The sequence below is a fragment of the Pyricularia oryzae genome, chromosome 7, assembly GCF_000002495.2.
Source record: "Pyricularia oryzae 70-15 chromosome 7, whole genome shotgun sequence".
Taxonomy (NCBI): Eukaryota; Fungi; Ascomycota; class Sordariomycetes; order Magnaporthales; family Pyriculariaceae; genus Pyricularia; species Pyricularia oryzae.
In genome coordinates this window covers 1,973,815-1,991,717 of record NC_017854.1, presented here as the reverse complement: position 1 = coordinate 1,991,717, position 17,903 = coordinate 1,973,815, and the positions used below count along the sequence as shown (strand labels likewise).

Genomic DNA, 17,903 nt, shown 5'->3' with positions numbered 1-17,903 from the left:
CCTGTCGTAGTCGATTTGCGGGGTCCTGTCCCGTTTTGCCCTAAGAGAGAAAGATTGGAGTTGCATTGGCATCGTGCTCTCGAAACCTTACTGCCAAGCAGATAAGAGGTGGCCTTCGTCGCCGTAAACATTTATTTACATCGTAGCGTGCCTGCGTTTGTTGCCTCCTAATCGGTTGGGGCTTTTTTGTTCTTTTTTTTCTCTCTCTTTAACACGGAACTAGCGCGAACGTGCATATTGAATAGTTCTCGCTTTGTGTTGGTGTGTTGTTGAAAGAAGACAGGTTTACAGGGCGATCGTTTCCTTTATCTCTACTGCCTCACTTAAAACCTCCGCCGGGCGGCCTTCATCTCATTTACACGCGCCGTCATCTCCACAAGCGATCATGGCACTTCCTCCCATAGTGACGGCGACGCTTCAGTCGTCGGTCCTGGCGGCTGTCGCAAACTTGCTCGCTCAAGCGCTTACCGCCTTTAGGGAAGAGGTAAGCATCGTCCGCATTTTCGGTTTGCCTGGAGAGTTCAAGGAGCTGATATCAATGTACACCTAGGAGAAGCTGATCGTCGACTGGATCCCGGTTTTCCAGTTTGTACTCTACGCGGTGCTCAGTACACCGCCCAACTTCATGTGGTAAGTCTACGTTGCACAAGCATACGAGACACCTAGAGTGCCAAATGAATCAACTGCTCGCGAATCACCAGGTCACATGATCTACGCTCGTGTCCTCGGGTTACTGCTCGGGGCTGACATCAACAACCCAATCACAGGCAAGACTTCATCGAGTCATCCTTCCCGGCCACCAAGAAGGTCGTTCCTACGACTGAGGCCGTCGCCGCGGCCTCGGCCAAGGACGACAAGGCCCTCGACCGCACCGCCAAGAAGGGGCAGTTGTTGGAGCCGGTGCCGAAGTTGGACATGAAGAACACAATCATCAAGCTGATCTTGGACCAGACGATCGGATCTGCGGCCAACACGTTCATGTTCTCCGTGTTCTTCCACTCGGTCCAGATGGCCATGGCCCACCGACCCGTTGGTGCCGAGCACAGCATGATGTTCTTGGTGCGCAGCTTTGCGCGCAGCGGCAAGGACGATAGGCCGGCGCTCGACTTCACGGCCGTCCGGTGGGACGAGGTGATGCCCAAGGCCAAGGCCGAGTTCATGCCACTCCTGTCGGCTGGCTGGAGGCTCTGGCCCGTGGTCAGCCTGATCAACTTTGCGTTTGTGCAGACGGTCGAGATGAGGAACCTGGTCGGAGGACTAGCTGGTATCGCCTGGGGCGTCTACGTCAGTCTGTTCACGGCCGGTAACTGAGTGGTTTGCACTAGGCAGAGCCCACTCAGCTGGCTCAATCTCATCCGGTCGATGGGGCTGTTTCCCCTCTATCCCCTTTGGGCCAGATGAGTAATTTACGGGGAGGGTGGATAGATCGAGTTTCTGAAGACTTGGCTTCGTTCAATTTTCGTGTCGGGGTTTGGGGGGTCCTTTCCCCTTATCAATACGAAAATAAATGAGCGTGTTGTGGATAGATAGGAATGAATGCCGGCGTATAGACAACAATCAATTCATGTGCAGGAATTACGAGTATCGTACGGGGTACATCACCTGGCACCGGCATCCAATCATCAAAAAGAAAAGACAAAGAAAAAAAGCCAGAAAAAGCCTGATTCGTGTACCTGGTCGGCAACGGTTGATAAATTTGCCATAGTTTTGTGGTCAGTCTTGCGCTTTAGTATGGATGTTACTTTGATTTGCTATGCTTTTTGGAGCTTGAGCAGATTTACTGCAAATGCATGCTAAGCAAACGTCTGTCTACTCAGACAATGGTGATTCCCCATGGTTGAAATATTTCACGTGGTCAACCTTGCAGAAAGTTCCACAATAGGTCCAGATGCAAAGAAGCAGTGGAGGTCAAGCTCTCGCGAAACCTTGAGCATGCTACCATATGCTAGTCGGGGTTTGAAATGTCTGGCGCGGACCCCGCTTCTTTACAACTGTGTTCATGGTACCAGAGAACCTTGGTACAAATTGTAGCTTCCGCTTATAAGGTCCCACATCACTGCCAAGACAACGCACGAGGCTGGTACGACAGGGACCCCACCTGCGACCAATTGAAAATCTACCCGAGATGAAAGGGACCCAACGTTGCGATCTGACGTCACCGCGGCTCTCATTCGCACAATAAGCTCTTTCTGCTGATACGAAGACTTTTCTTCCTTGCTTGCCAGCGGCCATGTACAGGACGCACAGCCCGGTCATCGAGATCTATTGTATCAGTTAAGATCAGACGGGAGCTGAGAGATCGGGCTTTCGGGTTGTTCCATGCAGGGCTCATGGAAGCTTTCGAGGCGCAGACCCAGTTGGTTAAGGTAATCACCTACCTACCTTACGTAGACTAGCACGGAACAAAGTCTGATATGTTCAACTGGCGATCTTTTCGCCCGGTTGATCTTAGTCAGGTACAAGTGCGTCTCTGGTCTTTTTAGGAATGAAGAGCCACAAGTTGACGGTGTTTGGTTTTACGTCGAGTGTTATGACCTGCCCGAATAACAAACAAAAAAATGGAAAGGATCTAGACTAGCCTCCCCAGCAGGCCTAGGTACCACAGCCAATACAATAAACGAATTTTTGGCTGTGGCTCAATCCATCGACGCCGGCCGCCATCGGCCGGTTTTGCGGGTAAGGTCCACCCCGGCTTCATCAACTGTTATCCTTTGGTTTCGTGAACCCCACCCCAGAATTCGCGATCATACAACCTATGCCAGTTGTCATCCCTTTTGCAAAAACGACAAACGTCCCTTGACCGATCTTCGATCCAAAACCTTTCTCTTCACAGTCAACGCACCCTTGGCACCCCTCACTTGCGTAACTTTGACTAGTATCTCTTGGTCATCAGCAATGAATTCTATCAGCAAAATCGAGTATTTAACTTTTGCGTGTTTGTAGACGGGGGAAACCGCCTATGCTATTGTCGATCTCGATGTATACGTCGATAGGCGGCCAGACGACTACCACCCTAGTGAGACCAAACCCTGTTAATCGTTGCCAAGGGTCCAAGGCCAACCAGCCCGACTTGTCCGAGTAGCAACTTGGCGGAAGCAATATTTCCCCAAAGAAAAAGCATTTTTGTCTCTAATTATCAGTCAGCAGTCTTTGTCAACCCGCGCGCCTTGCGCTGTGCCCACTCACGTACCAACCTGCAAACAAAACACGATTTTATGCGTTGGATAGCTAGGTAACCAACTACAACTACCTACCCAATCTACCAACCCAGGTACCTTGGTCCCAATTGATGCCAAAGTCGACAAGATATTAGGGCATCAAATTACCAAGGTACGTTACCCACAGTAATTCTGAGGATAGCACCTTTACCCGCACAGCTCCCAGTCAGTCAGTTTGTTTCGTGCTGGGGTAGGTACCTGCCGTTCGCATGTTCGCATGCCACCCCATCATCTTGCCTCCCGTCATGGATAAGCAAACCCCGAGAACCTCAGAACCTGCCTATTCAGCTCAAGCTCAAGCTCAGCCTTGCATCAAGACCTGAAGGAAAGAGCGATCCAGTGTCGCTCTGCCGTTCCACCCGGTACCAACTCGGGGACTTCCATGTACCCGTCTGCTCTAGGGGATGGATCCTCTTTTAGAATATCCACCACGGTAGAATCAAGCAAAGCCGGCCCGCCCATTCTCCGCTTGCCACAATCTCCCTTTCTTGTTTTCTAAGTCATTACACCTCTTTGCTATTGGTGCCCAATAATATCTCGTCGTTTGCCTCTTTCTTCTTCCTTTCCTTCAATAACAGTCAAATCGCCCCATCAGTACACGAATTTGGGGGATTGAATCTGTTTTTTTTTTCTTTCTTTATTTTGTGTCTTTTCATGTTCTGTCAGTTGCTTTTGTAGCTCATGCCCGCCGCCAACGAGCGCATCCTAGTCTAGACCTGGTCAAATCCTCGAGTCGCATCTCCCGGTCCTTGCTCGACGCCCGTCCCCACGAGCATCGAGAGGGGTTTATGGATCAGCCGCGATGTCAGCAGATTTTGCCAGTCTCAGCATTGCCGAATTCCTGACCTCCGACCCAAGGCCTACTTTCGTTGTCGAGCTCGACGGGCCCGAAAACAAATCACTATCGTCACCCGCCATAGTATACTTCAATCCAGCCCTCAATCGCAATGCAACTCTTTCGGCGGTCATATCGGAGCTGTCTCGAAATCGCCATGCGGAGACATGGAGATGGGTGACGGCGCACACAAAACCTGTCGCCGAGTCCTCAAAGCTGCACGTCGGCGTCTACTGGACCCGAACTACTATACAAGACCGATGGGTTGTGGTCAGTGGGAACGCACAGGCCCCCGATACAAGACAGCACAGTCCACTGTCGCCTCTTCCAACACCCCCTCAAGATGCCAAGGATTTCTTGCCCAAGAGCATAATGACCGGTGGGCGAGAGGCTTATGATACGGGACTTCCACTCCAAATAACACCCGACGAAGAACCGCGAACGATCGAATTGGTACCCGCCGGCGGCTCAATCGACACCCAAGGGCGACGAGATGACTCGGTCGATCAGGAATGGACCGTGTCGACTTCAGGAGCAGACGAGGAGCCGTTTTTCAAAATCATCACTGCATATGACTGGGCTTCCACACCCCTTGGTCCTCACCATACTTGGTCGCCTCAGCTTCAACATGCCGTCAACCAGATTATGGTGGACTCACGATGTCTGGCAGTATATTGGGGAAGCGACTACACGGCAATCTACAATGAAGCTTTTAGCACCCTATGTGGCAAGCGGTACAGCACTGCTCTGGGCAAGCCTGTCGATGAAATCTGGCCGGGGAAGGGCGAGCATTTGAGAGCCAAGATGGCTGAGAGCGCGCTCCGAAAGCGGCCAAACTGCATTGAGGAAGAGTGCTGTGTCTTTGTGGGAGGGGCGGACGGGTCTCTGCGTGAGACGTATTTGAAGTGGTCACTGATTCCGTTAACAGAATACGGGAAGGTTGTGGGATTCATACACTCTGTTATCGAGATTACCTCTATGCGGCTATGGGAGCGACGCATGAAGATGCTCATCGATCTTGGAGAGTCGCTGGTCACTGCCAGAGACATCAAGGCATACTGGAGGAAGACCATCGAGCATCTGGAAGCCGTAAGGCCCACCTACGACATCCCGCTGGCGATTCTGTACTCTGTCAGCGGCAGGAGGAACTCCGGAGACTCGTCCGATTCGAACAACAGGAACGAACCTAGACTGTGCCACCTCGAAGGCTCGCTGGGCGTTCCCAGGGGCCATCCCATTGCACCGCCTAGGCTGAACCCTCAAGTCAGCGATAGGGGTCTTGCTGCAGCTTTTAGACTAGCCCTCCAAGAATTAAAGCCCATTCCGATTCGAATGGATACCGAGAACTTCCCACCTCAACTTTTGGAAGGTCTCCAATGGCGTGGATTTGGAGACCCCTGCCAAGAAGCGCTCGTTTGTCCCATAAGACCGACCAAAGACGAAGAAGTCATGGGGATTTTAGTCCTCGGCCTGAATCCTCGGCGGCCCTACGACAATGGATATCGACAGTACATCTCTCTTTTCGATCAGATGCTAAGAACCTGCTTGGCCTCGACCGTCTTGCTTGAAGAGGAGGCACGTAGAGGCAAAAAGGCTGCCAAGCAAGCTGCTCAGAACCAGGCCTTGCTGATGGAGAAAATCGGCGAACAGGCCAAAGAAGCCAATGAGTTCATGCAACGATTTGAGTCGGTGGCCCAGTTTTTGCCGGTCGGTGTCAGCTTTGGAGACGGCCAGGGGAATATCACATTTGCCAACGATGCCTGGTACAGGATTACTGGGATTCAGCGGAGCCGCCAACAAAATGGACACATATCCACAGAGGATTTCTTAGCTGTGGTTTTGGACGAGGACCGCAAGGTCGTGGTGCGTGCTATTAATGGCCTTAGACGAGGCGAAAACGCGACATTTGAGTTCAGGGTCAAACGATACGACCGGAATGAAGGAAATGGAGCCTTGACGCCTCTGTCCGGGGTTCAATCTCCAAGCTTCGAAAAGGCGGGAATGGATTTGGTGGGACTTGGTGACACCAGAGTGTGTCTTGCCTCGGCCAAGCCGGAGATGTCCGCAAACAGCAACAAGCCCACACGCATCATGATTTGCTTGACCGACGTTACGCTACACAAGAGGACGGCGGAGGAAGCTGTGCGTAGGGCACAGCAAGCCGAGAACCTAAAGCGGATGGCCGAGCTCGCGACCGTCGGGATGTACGGTATGGATCTGGAGGGAACGCTTCTTGAGGCGAACAAAGTTTTCTATGAGATGTGCGGCATCAGAAAAGCCGACGATTCAAAAACAAGCGGGCATTACACCAAGCCGTTCGATCAGTGCGTTGTCGCCGAGGATCTCGACGTCTTGAAGGGAGCAATTTCTCGTTTGGTCAGCGAAGGGAAGACGCAAACCGCAGAGTTAAGGTTCAAGAAAGACTGGTCAATTGAGGACGAGGATAGTGGTGTCAGGGTTGTAGCTCCACGGTGGATGGTTGCGACATTGATGCCTGTGAGAGATGCGGATGGTGTTATCTGCTCCTTCACGGGCTGCTTGAGCGATGCGTCACTGCAAAAGTGGCAGCTGGAACGGGAGAGGCTGCGCAAGGAGGATGCCATCGAGTCCAAACGACAACAAGAAAGCTTTATTGACATGACGTCGCATGAGATGAGGAATCCGCTTTCCGCCATCATTCATTGTGCCGACGCTGTGATAGCATCGCTAACCAGATGCCAGAGGATTGAGCAGCGCGCGCTGGGCAATGAGAGCAAGCAGGGCGGATTGTCCCAAAAGCTCGAGAAGCTGACGGTTGGCCGTGGAAACGAGGGACGCGGCTGGGTCAAGGAGATTACGAGCCCAACAACAGCCGAAGTCGCAGATAACTCGTTGTTGGCTCATCCCAGCAGCTTCGGGGCCTCTGCCGATCGTCCCCAGCTCATCAAGAACGGCATCGATAACGCAGAGACGATTATTTTGTGTGCGCAGCACCAGAAGCGTATCGTTGATGACATTCTTACCATGTCCAAGCTCGACTCGAAGCTCCTGGTTGTGACGCCTGTGACCGCCGATCCGATCCAGATAGTACAAGAGTCTCTCAAGATGTTTGAGGTCGAAGCCCGTCGCGTTGATATCGAGTTGAGGATGACAGTCGACCAGTCTTATCGAGATTTGGACATTGAGTTTCTAAATCTGGGCCCCTCGAGGGTAAAGCAAGTTCTCATCAACCTCCTGACCAATGCGCTCAAGTTCACATCCGGTTCCGGGCCTACCAGGGTGGTGTCAGTGGGAATCAGCGCGTCTACAAAACGACCGGACGAGGGCACGTCGGCCGTACAGTTCATCACTCGAGAAGATGATTCGGTAGGGGATAAGAAAGCGAGAGAAACTGATGATGACAACGACTATAAGCAAGTGGATGGAGGGTGCGACGATGGGAAGCCTAAGAATGGACCCATCTGTATCATGTTCGAGGTGAAGGACACGGGGCAGGGTCTGAACGAACAGGAAAAGAAGATTTTGTTCAAGCGATTTGTGCAGGCTTCCTCGCGGACGCACGTTAAGTACGGCGGGTCTGGACTTGGTCTGTTCATTTCGCGACGACTTACCGAGATGCAAAATGGAGCGATCGGTGTTGCGTCCTCACCTGGCGTCGGGTCAACATTTGCGTTCTATATTCAGACTTCGTGGCCGGATCAGGAGGCACTTGAGGAGGCACGTAGCTCGGCTAAGGTCCTGGCTGCTGCCGCTGAAAGTTCCGGAACACCTCCAAAGACCAGCAAGCCGGTTCACAAGCGGCCTCCGCTGGTCTCATCTCGCGTCCCTCCGTCGCCCATGCGGGAGGATATTGGCGTCAAGGGCATAATGATTGTGGAGGATAATCTGATAAACCAACAGGTCACGCGACGAATGCTCGGAGATCGTGGCTACGCCGTCGATGTTGCGAATCATGGATTGGAGGCTTTGGAAAAGCTCAGGACGTCGAGCCGATTCGTGGGCAACGATTCAGATCTTGCCAAGAAGGACAACCTACCCAACATAAGCGCCAGTAGCCACAACGGGATTGCAGCAGCGGCTATCGCTGCTGCTGTATCTACGACCACCGTGGAGCCAAGCAGCAAATTTGAACTGGACGTTATCCTAATGGACATTGAGATGCCCATACAGGACGGTCTCGCGTGCACGCGCGCAATTCGAGAACTGGAGCGACAGGGCAAGATTATCACACGACCTGGGCTTGGGACCAGCAGGCTGCCGATCATCGCTGTGAGTGCCAACGCGCGCATGGAGCAGATTCTCGAGGCAAAGGCCGCAGGCTGTGATGACGTCCTGGTCAAACCCTATCGCATGCCCGAGCTCATGGAGAAGATGAGAATAGTGTTGAACAGTCTGAGGGCGACTTCACCTGCCGGCAGCGAGTGACCAGCAGCAGCAGATGGACAGGGCTAGGAAAAGCCCAGCCGGTGTGACGACCCTTCGCCGGATTCATCGTCCTTCTTTCTGGCAACTTACGAGTCTGCCTCTTTGTTCTTTTTTTTTTCTCCTTCGATATTCTCGTCTTTGTCCTCGGTGTATAACTTCACACATATTTTCCCACCATTCTTTATGACTTGGCTTACTTTTATGTGAATGATTATGGATGGGGCATTGGCAGGCACCCCGCCCTACGCATGGATGGATTTTCTTTTCCGTGTCATTTCCTCCAGGGGAGTTTAAGAGGCAGGGACTTTTTTACTTTTTTTATTCATTTCTGTGCTATTAAGTTATCTTTATTTATGACGATCACCGAGTGCGGGTGTTTTGGTGTTTGGGGGGATTTCATGTCACGAGACGGAGTTTCTGCATCACGACTGGCATTGCCACGGAGTTAGGTTTATTCACGAGGATCTTGATTTTGTTTGCTGGGAGACGGGTTCCGTCTCGAAGGGCTTGAGTGGCATGCACGTCTATAGACATCATTAGAGATAGACGCTTGAGCCTGATAATGAAACTTTGCCTTAGCTGTCCGTGTATGGTCAGCTCAGTGATTTGCAAACATGATACTACAAGAGTTAATACAAACAGGTTCATCGGTTCTCGTTATCACTACCCTGCAGCTTCAATCGCTCGGTCAGTCAACAGGTATTTCACTCCACGGCGAGTATGCTATCTCTCTGCTTTATGATTTTTCCAGTGAGCGTCGTTCCCGGGTTGCGGGTTTGCTACAGGTAACAGAGTGCCACTCTTCTTTCCGTCAAGTGCGCCAGAGAGGATACTCAGCCGTTCGAAAGACAAACTTTCTGGGCGCGCAGGATGGATAGGAGTGGCAACTATACTCCAGACTTGGCTATTGTTGCCCGGAAACGCGCTCCCGGGCTAGACGGGCACGTGAAGAAGTCGATCTGGCCATAACTGCTGGTTCATCATGAGCTACTCTAAACTCTGCGGTTGTATGGTACAACCTTGCCTAGGTGCACATGCACCAGCCCTCCCTTGACCCTTGAATATTTTTATTACTATCTGGTGTTCGTATCAGCAGGCGCTTTAGAGGCTGGGACGCAGAGGAAAGCAGCACTGAATAGCCTTTGCAATTTTATTTGCTCTGCATATACATGCTGTGCCTTCTCAGCTAGTACCAGTCACAAGGTCGTCTTGCTAACAAACACGGTTGTTGCCGGCTAGAACACATGTGTTGATCAGAGGCAAGAGGTCACTAGACTTTATATTGACTTTCACACTTGCGGCCTCCCAGCCAACATATATGTAGGGCCAGGCAAGCACAATCATGTCGGGCGTCCAGGTTTTCATAGCGCCTTCCATTCTTTCGCCTCCCGATTTTGGGTATAAAACGGGTGCCCGTTCCCTACCTAGGTTGCTAAAGAGCAGAAAAGGATATGATCACATACCAACCAGAATTATCCATCAGAGTGGAAAAAATCCAATCATACAATATCATTTCTTGATAATTCTTCTCCAAGACTCGACCTTTTTCGCTCACTTACCTTCATATCATCCTCGCCATACACTCCCCGACTTGAGGCAGTAACACGAAAAAGAAAATGGCCAACAGAAGACATCGACCGTCCAAGAAGAACCGGGCCAGCCGGCAAAAGGCTGCCCAGCAAAACGATGACGGTGCCGCAGATGGCACCACAGCATTCACACCATCGAAGCAGCGGCCACCGAAAGAGACACAAGATTACGTGGGGGCCAAGAGCCGCGGGAGCGAGGTGATCGTCTTGAAATACTACACGCCGCATCCGGACAACTCGCAAGCCCGCGGCCGGTCGAGCTCGGTGCCCTATCGCGAGAAGCCGGGTACGCTGTTCCCCGACCACGAGGAGCAGAAGCACGAGGAGGAGCAGTCCGCGGGTGGAGAGCGTGGCTCGTCGACGCCCGCCCGGAGATGGAGCTGCTCGGCGTCTTTACAGAGAGGGCGGAGCCCCTCGGTTTGTCGGTCGGTGACTGGCTAGATTGTGGCTAGGTACCTTGGGAGGATTTGTTTAATTTGGCTTGGTCTACGTATTTGTATATCTGGAAGCGATTTTTGTACTGTTGCATCAGGAAAAACTAGAGCGTGGAGTAGAGTCGAGGATTGCTTGAATAACACCAAGTCATGTCAAATGTTTGTCGCTGTGCAAGACGGATATTAGAGACATCGCGATTATGGAGACAAAATCGATTTGATGTTTCGTCGAGAACATGATGCATTTCCTGACAATAGTCAAACCTTGGTAGCGGACTCGTATGGGGAATCCTTTGGTGCCTGACCGGAGATGTTGAAGTAGGTACCTACCTTAGTTATGCTGTGGTATGGGGGAGCCTTGTGGGGACACACCTAGGCCATCCATGGCAGTCCTGACAAGACCAAGGCAGTGAGTGGAGGCGAAGCTGGCACATATGAGTTGCTTGAGTAACGTTGTCAGCCTTGAAGCTGATGAAGGGCAAGATCTTCGATGACAAGGAATTGGGTTCTCTTTGATCCGCCTGAGGTGCCAGGTGCACAAATAGTCAGGGTCGCATGCTGTGTGTGCTAATAATATTGGGAATCCATTCTTAACAAATTTGGTACCCCGGGGGATTTTGGTCAGCGGTCACCCAATCAGGGCCAAGATCGTCTGAGCCCGACTTGGAATGTGCCCTCACAAGCTGCCAAGCTGCGTACAGTACAGGAAGGATAATAGTAATATTCTGACGCTGATAAGTGTCGATCGGAGGGCTTATGTAAGAAGAGATTCCAGGACAAATGAGGCACAAGCACATGGTTGATGGTACTTCGCAGCAACAAACATGCTATTTTACCTGGCGAAAGTGGGGTGGAAAGGCCAATCAATTACGGAAAACACCAGCCATGATTTTTTGCGAGGCCTCCATGACGCCAAGGTTAAACCACATTCCAACAAGAACATATTACCGCAATCATCTGACCAAGATTCGATAAGCTTTTTGCACTTGTTCGTTGGCAGAGCAATTCGTCAATCTGTTCTTGTTAAGTTTTGCCAAAGAACTCATTCCACCATACCCCTCTCGGAACCGCTTACTACGAAATACTTTGATGTATGCTATTGTTTTGTTGATCAGTCCACATGCGGCGCCGTTCATGCGGACGCTTACCGCGATCAACCATGCAGGCACAAAGTATTGTGGTTGGTAGGCCGTGCCATAACATCATGCTATGATTTGAGTGGTTCGTCCTGTTGGGACCGTGAGACAGGCAGAATCCGTCTGATATATTAAATGTCCAGTCGGAATCATCAGACAGGCCAGCCTGGTCTGGTCTAGGTAGCCCCCAGCGGCCCGTTCTCGAATGGACCAGCAATATTAGAGATGACTGAGTACCTGACGTCTATTACTCAGTATTATAAAGGGCGACAACACGGTTCGAAACGTTGCAAAGCCACAGTGAGCATTCAGCCAAGACCTGGGTGGTCCAGTCGCGTCTACCGTGCTAATAAATCCCGACCTAGAGTAGTTGGAAGCTTGCGTACGTCGTTGCGACTGGGCTTCCATTGTTCTACTGTACTTCATACCTACCACTACTAGCGAGCCTAGCTTCCCTGAAGGTTCCATCGTATGCAGCTTGGACAAGCCAATCGACATCCAAGCCCCGATCAACAGGGGAACTGGCCAATCAAGCGACGAGGGACCGTCCCAAAACCACCTTCCTTGTCAACGTACGTAGCGGCATCGGTCGGGGTGGAGACAAAAGTCCAGTCAGTACCTTGACCCCCAAGACCCCCAAGCAAGGTATATCGTAATTATTTGCGGGTAGGTAGGTAATATGTATGCATGTTGACGGGAAGACGCAGGAACAAGGCGTGCTGTCAAAAAAGGACGTAGGGAGAGAGATGTCGACAAAACAATGGTCACGGATGATCTGTATGTGGACGAACGGCCTTGCACGCCAAGTGAATCTCCTTATAACAAGGCCATTTCTCGCAAAACTGCGGAAGCACTCTTTTTTCCTCTCCCGTTTAAAAATAGGGCGAAACGGGTGAAGGTGAACCCAGGATGTCTGAGACTGGAACCGTGGGCCAGGTCCTGTTGGGCCTCAAGGTTAAAGGGCAAACGTGGTAGTAAGCAAGTTGGCAAGGTAGGGTAAGGTAAGGTACAAAGTTGTAATAAGGTACGAGTGGGTAGTACCAAAGTAGGCAAGTTACCTACAGTAGCGTAGGTAAGCTAGGCACCCCAGGTACCTCGGGCTACCTGGCTGAAGCCGGACTGGGGAATTGACTGGGTTGAGTTTCAACTACTCGGCAGTCTGTCTGTGAGGCACGCCAAACACAAGTTGGTCAGGCTGCTTTGGGGCGGTTAGAATTGTCTCTACCGCAAAGAGGATGATGGAGAGAAATCCCATCATCGTATTCGGTAATGCCGTATTTCCAAGTGATGAAAATTGAACTTTCACCATTGAGTTGAAGTGATGCAAATTATAAGGTAAGGCGATGTAAAAGCCTACCTAGGTGCCGAAAGTACGGTAGACATGGAAAACAAGCAATGCCCTTTTTTTTTTTTTTTTTTACGCAATCAAACAATCGTAGAATTCCAAGCCGGCCTCCGGCAAGGGAAAGGGAAATCACAACGGGCCGCCACCATCCGCTCCCAGCTGCCCCCCGGTAAGTGGATCCTAAACCCCCACTGCCGCTTCTGCATCGAAGGCTGGCGAGAACCAATTTCGCAGTTTGCGGACTCAGCACTCACTCTCGACTCGACCTAGACCAACCAGCATTCTCACTCGCGTTTCTTCTTTGCTTGCATGCATTGACTGGTCCTTTTCAATCTCAAGGGTGCAGCAGACAAATTATCTCTTTCGCCACTCTTTCTTCTTTCAATTTTACTAATTGACTTCTTTCGTCCTTTTACTTTTTATTTGTTTCTTATTCCCAAACAAATCTGCCCCCCAGAAAAAAGAACGTTGCTCAGAAGTTACCCGTAAAACGTCTATGCACCTCTTTTCTGTACTGTTTTGACATTCGACAGCCGAGAGTTGGGTTGCAGCAGCTGAAGCGCCCGCCCGCCCACCCGCCGTTCCCGAGGGAAGCCCTGCCGAAACGTCGATCAGCAGTCACCGAAACCACCTGCGAGCCACCTCACAAAAAAGTCGCAGCCCCCAATTCTCTTTGTTTGAGCATTTTGTTACCTGGAGTACACTTTATATGGTCACTCAGCTTCAGACGACTCACTGCCAAGCGTATCGTCAGCTTTTTAGCGCTAGCCGCCCACGTGCCGCCAAACCAAAGCCAAGTTGTGTTCCCTGGTCGTTTTTTTTGTTCAGCAATCAATCCCCGTTTCTCATTAGCCTGCCGCCATAATCGCTCGGTGTCTTTGTTTGTTTTTGCGCCATACGAATGGGCCTCGACGAGCACTACCACGCGACCTGACCTGTCCTGACTGCACAAATACGAACGAGTGCGCGCACTAAAGCGCTCGACGACAAGTTTTTTTTTATTTTGGTTTTTCTTATTCAAACGCCTTCTCTTATAGGGTTTGGGCGACGTGAAGAGGAGACGAACAAGAGGCAGGGACAGAGATACGAGCAATATATCGCCAGAGTAAATCAGACGAGAAAAGCACGCTAAGGGCGATCCAGAACCGGGCAGGCTCGCCGGCGTCTCAGTCATGTCATACGACGGCGGCTACCCACAACAACGGCCCTACAACGGCCCAGCTGCGCCACGCCCGCCCCCGCAGCGACAGTATCCTCCGGGCCCTAACGGACCGCCAGGTCGACAGTTCGCAGGACCACCTGCCCAAAATTACAACTCGCCTCCGCAAGCGTATGACCAACAATACCATGATGGATACGGCGGCTATGATGATTATGGTGGTCGTGGCGGAGGGTACGGCGGTCCCGAGTATGACCAGCAGTACGACGATATGAACTACCAGAGAGGGCCACCTCAAAACTACCCACCGCACGATCAATACGGCCCCGGGCCTGGACCTGGACCTATGGGGCCAGGGCCAGGGAGGGGCAGGCCGATGCAAGGCCCCGGAGGACGAGGGGGCATGCCGCCGCGTGGACCTATGCCGCCTCGTGGCGGTGGACCTGGTCCTGGGCCGGGCAGAGGATTTCATAATGGCCCTGTGCCTGGTCGCGGAGGGGGCCCAAACCCTCTTCAGCGTTCCGCAACAGCGGATCCCTTTGCTGGTATGTATACCTACTCCATCTCTCGGTTCGAAGTATCTTGAGAAATTTTGTGTCTGACCGTCTTTGCAGGGCGTGGCGGCGCACGCGGACCCATGCTTAGCCCCCAGGAGATGGGCTTTGGGGGCGCTTTCCCTGCTTTCCCCGGCCAGCGTAAAAGAACGGAAATCGACGACGAGAACAAGATTCTAGAGAAAATGGGTGGCATGGCTATCCAGGATCGAACAGGGCTAGGGGATGCGCCGCCGCCACCAGCAAACAGGGGGGGCCCTATGGGTCCACCTGGTCCCAACGATGGGCCAAGAGGTCCGCCGCAGCGAGGTTTTAGCCAAGATCGTGGATATCCGGGCCAGCGTGGACCGCCAGGTTCAGATGAAGGCTACGGTGCTCCCGGGGACTTCAGGGATGAGTTTGGGCCTCCGCAACGAACTATGACTATGCCTAACGACCCACGAGCCGGCCCTGGTCCGCGTGGCCCTCCGCCTGGGCGCGCCGAAACTGCTCCCTATCCTGGACCTGGACCCGGGCCAGGACCCGGACCCGGACCGGCAGGTCGGGGTATGGGAATGGGTCTACCGGCTAGACCGTCCACGGCACAGGGAATGCGCGGTCCACCACGGGGCTATCCAGCTAACGGCATGCCTCCGCCTCAGGCTCCGCTGCGGGAAGATGGGCAGTACCAGCGAGGCTTTGACGATCCTAACGATGGCTATGGCCAGCAAGCCCAGAGGCCTGTCTCTTTTGACGATTTCTACGACTACTATGACAACCCTCCCCAACAACAACAACAGCAGCAACCAAGAAACGACGGCATCGCCGAAATTCCCGACTTTAATCGATCGGCAAATCATCTGCGTAACGGCTCGATGGACCAACACATGCGCCAGCAACCTGAAGGCCCACAAGAGCGTGGAGGCCTAGGCAGGCAGCCTGATCTCAACAGGACAAAATCTCAACCTGATCTACGGCAGCCTCAAGCAGCTGTCTTTGAGATGGTAGGTGACGTGCCACCGATTCCCAACCAGTACAAGCCGTACCCGGCTGGCCAACCTAATGGTCCTGGTCCCGGTCCTGGTCCCGACGGCTATGGTCAAGGCTATGACCAAGGCTACGATCAGGGTTATGACCAGGGATACGACCAAAGAATGTCTGGCGGCCAAGGCCTTCCGATGGGCCCCGCACCTGTTCGGGCCGGAAGCGGCGCATCGACACAGTCTGCTCCCCTTCCTGGTCAAAATGCAGACAACCTTCCCTCTCACCCGGCTCCGATTCGGCCTGGGTTGATGCATAATTCAGTGGCAAGTCAGATGATGAACAAGCCGCCGCCCGTCCGGCATTACAACAACACACCGCCAATGAACTCGAGCATGTCCGCTCCGCCTGTCTCTCAAATAAGTGCCCCTATGGCACCCCCACGGCCGGAGCCGCAAGCCTCGGTCACTGTTGAGGAGCTTGAGCACCTCAGGGCGGTCATCAAGACAGACCCTAATGACCAAAATTCGGCGCTGAGGCTGGCTAAGCGACTGGTTGAGGCTATGGATGTTTTGGTACCCAACATACCTGATCCTAGGGGGCGACAAAAGTCGCGTGAACGTTATGCAAACGACGCGCACAAGATACTCAAGAAGCTTTCTCATGCACAAAACGCAGAAGCTATGTTCTTTATGGCTGACTGCCTAGGCCGAGGCGTCTTCGGGCCGGAGCCTGACAACAAGGAGGCCTTCACTCTATACCAGTCGTCAGCCAAACTGGGCAACGCAGCCGCGGCGTACCGAACAGCTGTTTGCTGCGAGATCGGACACGAGGAAGGTGGCGGAACCAGGAAGGACCCCCTCAAGGCAATCCAGTGGTATAAGCGTGCGGCCATGCTGGGCGACACGCCTGCCATGTACAAGGTCGGTATGATTCTACTCAAGGGTCTTCTCGGACAGCAGAAGAACCCCCGTGAGGCGGTGGGCTGGCTGAAGCGGGCGGCGGAGCGCTCGGACTCTGAGAATCCACACGCGCTTCACGAGCTAGGTCTCCTGTACGAGAGCGCCCAGCCCAACGACGCCATCGTGCGCGACGAGGGCTATGCTTTTAGCCTCTTCAGTCAGGCGGCCGACCTGGGATACAAGTTCAGTCAGTTTCGACTTGGAGCGGCGTACGAGTACGGGCTTATGGGGTGCCCGATCGACCCGAGGTCCAGTATCATGTGGTACAGCAAAGCGGCGACGCAGGAGGAGCACCAGTCGGAGCTGGCACTGTCAGGTTGGTACCTGACAGGTTCCGAGGGTGTCCTGGCGCAGAGCGATACCGAGGCGTATCTATGGGCGCGAAAGGCGGCGCTGGCAGGTCTGGCAAAGGCCGAGTATGCCATGGGTTACTTCACCGAGGTCGGCATCGGCGTCCCTGCTAATCTGGAGGATGCCAAGAGGTGGTATTGGAGAGCTGCTGGTGAGTTGCTTTTCGTGTTTGGGGTTTTGAACTGGATCAGGAATCAAATTGCTAACTCGGAGGCTCTGGTTTTCTCCCTTGCAGCCCAGGATTTCCCCAAAGCTCGCGAACGGCTTGAAGATCTCAAGCGGGCTGGCAAGAACGGCCCCATGCGGCAGCGGGAACGTATATCTCGAAGCACCCCGAAACAGGAGGGAGAATGCGTGGTCATGTAATACGCATCAGCTGGAATCCTGAAAGCAACGGGAGATGATGCGACGCGCTGATTTTTCTTCACCCGTATCATTTCTCTCACTTTATTTCCACGGCGGGAATCTTATGAGCAAAAGATTTTATACTTGTTTGGAGTATATGCGTCCACGTTTTTGAATTTGATCACGGGGAGTCATGGCTATGGAAAAAATGGCTTTCCTGTTATGTTTCTTTTCTGACTCAAAAATAGTTCAAAATCCTTTGAATTTTGCGTATTCTGCACGAGAAAAACAAAAGATCAAATAAGGGGAGGATGGACAAACATTTTTCTTACGTTTTCTTTTTTTCTTTTTCTTTTTTTTTCTCTCTCAAGAGATGGAAGGAATGGGCTGCATACCGGGTAATTCATGTACGTTTTATGGTATTTCTTCCGGTCTAGGAGTAGCATAGGCTTCTGGCAGTCTGGCGTAATATTTTCTAGGTTTCAATATGATGTAAAACTATAGCTTCGTTGTCTGCTTGCTTTGCATGCATTTCCTGCCAAGGCCTTTGTTCGCAATCGTCGATTAATCAAGTGCCTACTGTGACCCTAGTTTATGTAATATCTTCGGCA

General features: G+C 52.4%; 5 protein-coding genes across 5 annotated transcripts; all 5 read left to right on the top strand.

Moving 5' to 3' along the window:
• Positions 1-59: 59 nt before the first annotated feature.
• MGG_12627 (uncharacterized protein) lies at positions 60-1,753 on the top strand. The gene is made up of 3 exons (XM_003721063.1): positions 60-484; positions 551-630; positions 768-1,753. Exons 1-3 carry the CDS (start codon positions 386-388, stop codon positions 1,309-1,311), a joined length of 723 nt encoding a protein of 240 aa, XP_003721111.1. The 5' UTR covers positions 60-385; the 3' UTR covers positions 1,312-1,753.
• Positions 1,754-2,698: 945 nt separating this feature from the next.
• On the top strand, positions 2,699-9,109 carry MGG_02665 (uncharacterized protein). The gene has a single exon (XM_003721062.1). The coding sequence runs from the start codon at positions 4,021-4,023 to the stop codon at positions 8,455-8,457; it is 4,437 nt and encodes a 1,478-aa protein (XP_003721110.1). The 5' UTR covers positions 2,699-4,020; the 3' UTR covers positions 8,458-9,109.
• Positions 9,110-9,861: 752 nt separating this feature from the next.
• Positions 9,862-10,625, top strand: MGG_02666 (uncharacterized protein). The gene has a single exon (XM_003721061.1). The coding sequence runs from the start codon at positions 10,074-10,076 to the stop codon at positions 10,485-10,487; it is 414 nt and encodes a 137-aa protein (XP_003721109.1). The 5' UTR covers positions 9,862-10,073; the 3' UTR covers positions 10,488-10,625.
• Positions 10,626-12,525: 1,900 nt separating this feature from the next.
• On the top strand, positions 12,526-13,231 carry MGG_18000 (uncharacterized protein; the record flags this gene model as incomplete). The annotated part of the gene is made up of 4 exons (XM_003721060.1): positions 12,526-12,590; positions 12,936-12,951; positions 13,056-13,130; positions 13,196-13,231. 4 exons carry the CDS (start codon positions 12,526-12,528, stop codon positions 13,229-13,231), a joined length of 192 nt encoding a protein of 63 aa, XP_003721108.1.
• Positions 13,232-13,441: 210 nt separating this feature from the next.
• MGG_02667 (uncharacterized protein) lies at positions 13,442-17,880 on the top strand. The gene is made up of 3 exons (XM_003721059.1): positions 13,442-14,665; positions 14,735-17,098; positions 17,183-17,880. The coding sequence occupies exons 1-3, from the start codon at positions 14,134-14,136 to the stop codon at positions 17,311-17,313; spliced, it is 3,027 nt and encodes a 1,008-aa protein (XP_003721107.1). The 5' UTR covers positions 13,442-14,133; the 3' UTR covers positions 17,314-17,880.
• Positions 17,881-17,903: the final 23 nt, after the last annotated feature.

Excerpts from the sequence above, each read along its gene's own strand:
- MGG_12627 (XM_003721063.1), top strand. The coding sequence starts at position 386 with ATGGCACTTCCTCCCATAGTGACGGCGACGCTTCAGTCGTCGGTCCTG. Across the intron at positions 485-550 it reads TTACCGCCTTTAGGGAAGAG|GAGAAGCTGATCGTCGACTG; the intron begins GTAAGCATCGTC and ends ATGTACACCTAG. Across the intron at positions 631-767 it reads ACACCGCCCAACTTCATGTG|GCAAGACTTCATCGAGTCAT; the intron begins GTAAGTCTACGT and ends ACCCAATCACAG.
- MGG_02665 (XM_003721062.1), top strand. The coding sequence starts at position 4,021 with ATGTCAGCAGATTTTGCCAGTCTCAGCATTGCCGAATTCCTGACCTCC.
- MGG_02666 (XM_003721061.1), top strand. The coding sequence starts at position 10,074 with ATGGCCAACAGAAGACATCGACCGTCCAAGAAGAACCGGGCCAGCCGG.
- MGG_02667 (XM_003721059.1), top strand. The coding sequence starts at position 14,134 with ATGTCATACGACGGCGGCTACCCACAACAACGGCCCTACAACGGCCCA. Across the intron at positions 14,666-14,734 it reads AACAGCGGATCCCTTTGCTG|GGCGTGGCGGCGCACGCGGA; the intron begins GTATGTATACCT and ends CCGTCTTTGCAG. Across the intron at positions 17,099-17,182 it reads GTGGTATTGGAGAGCTGCTG|CCCAGGATTTCCCCAAAGCT; the intron begins GTGAGTTGCTTT and ends TCTCCCTTGCAG.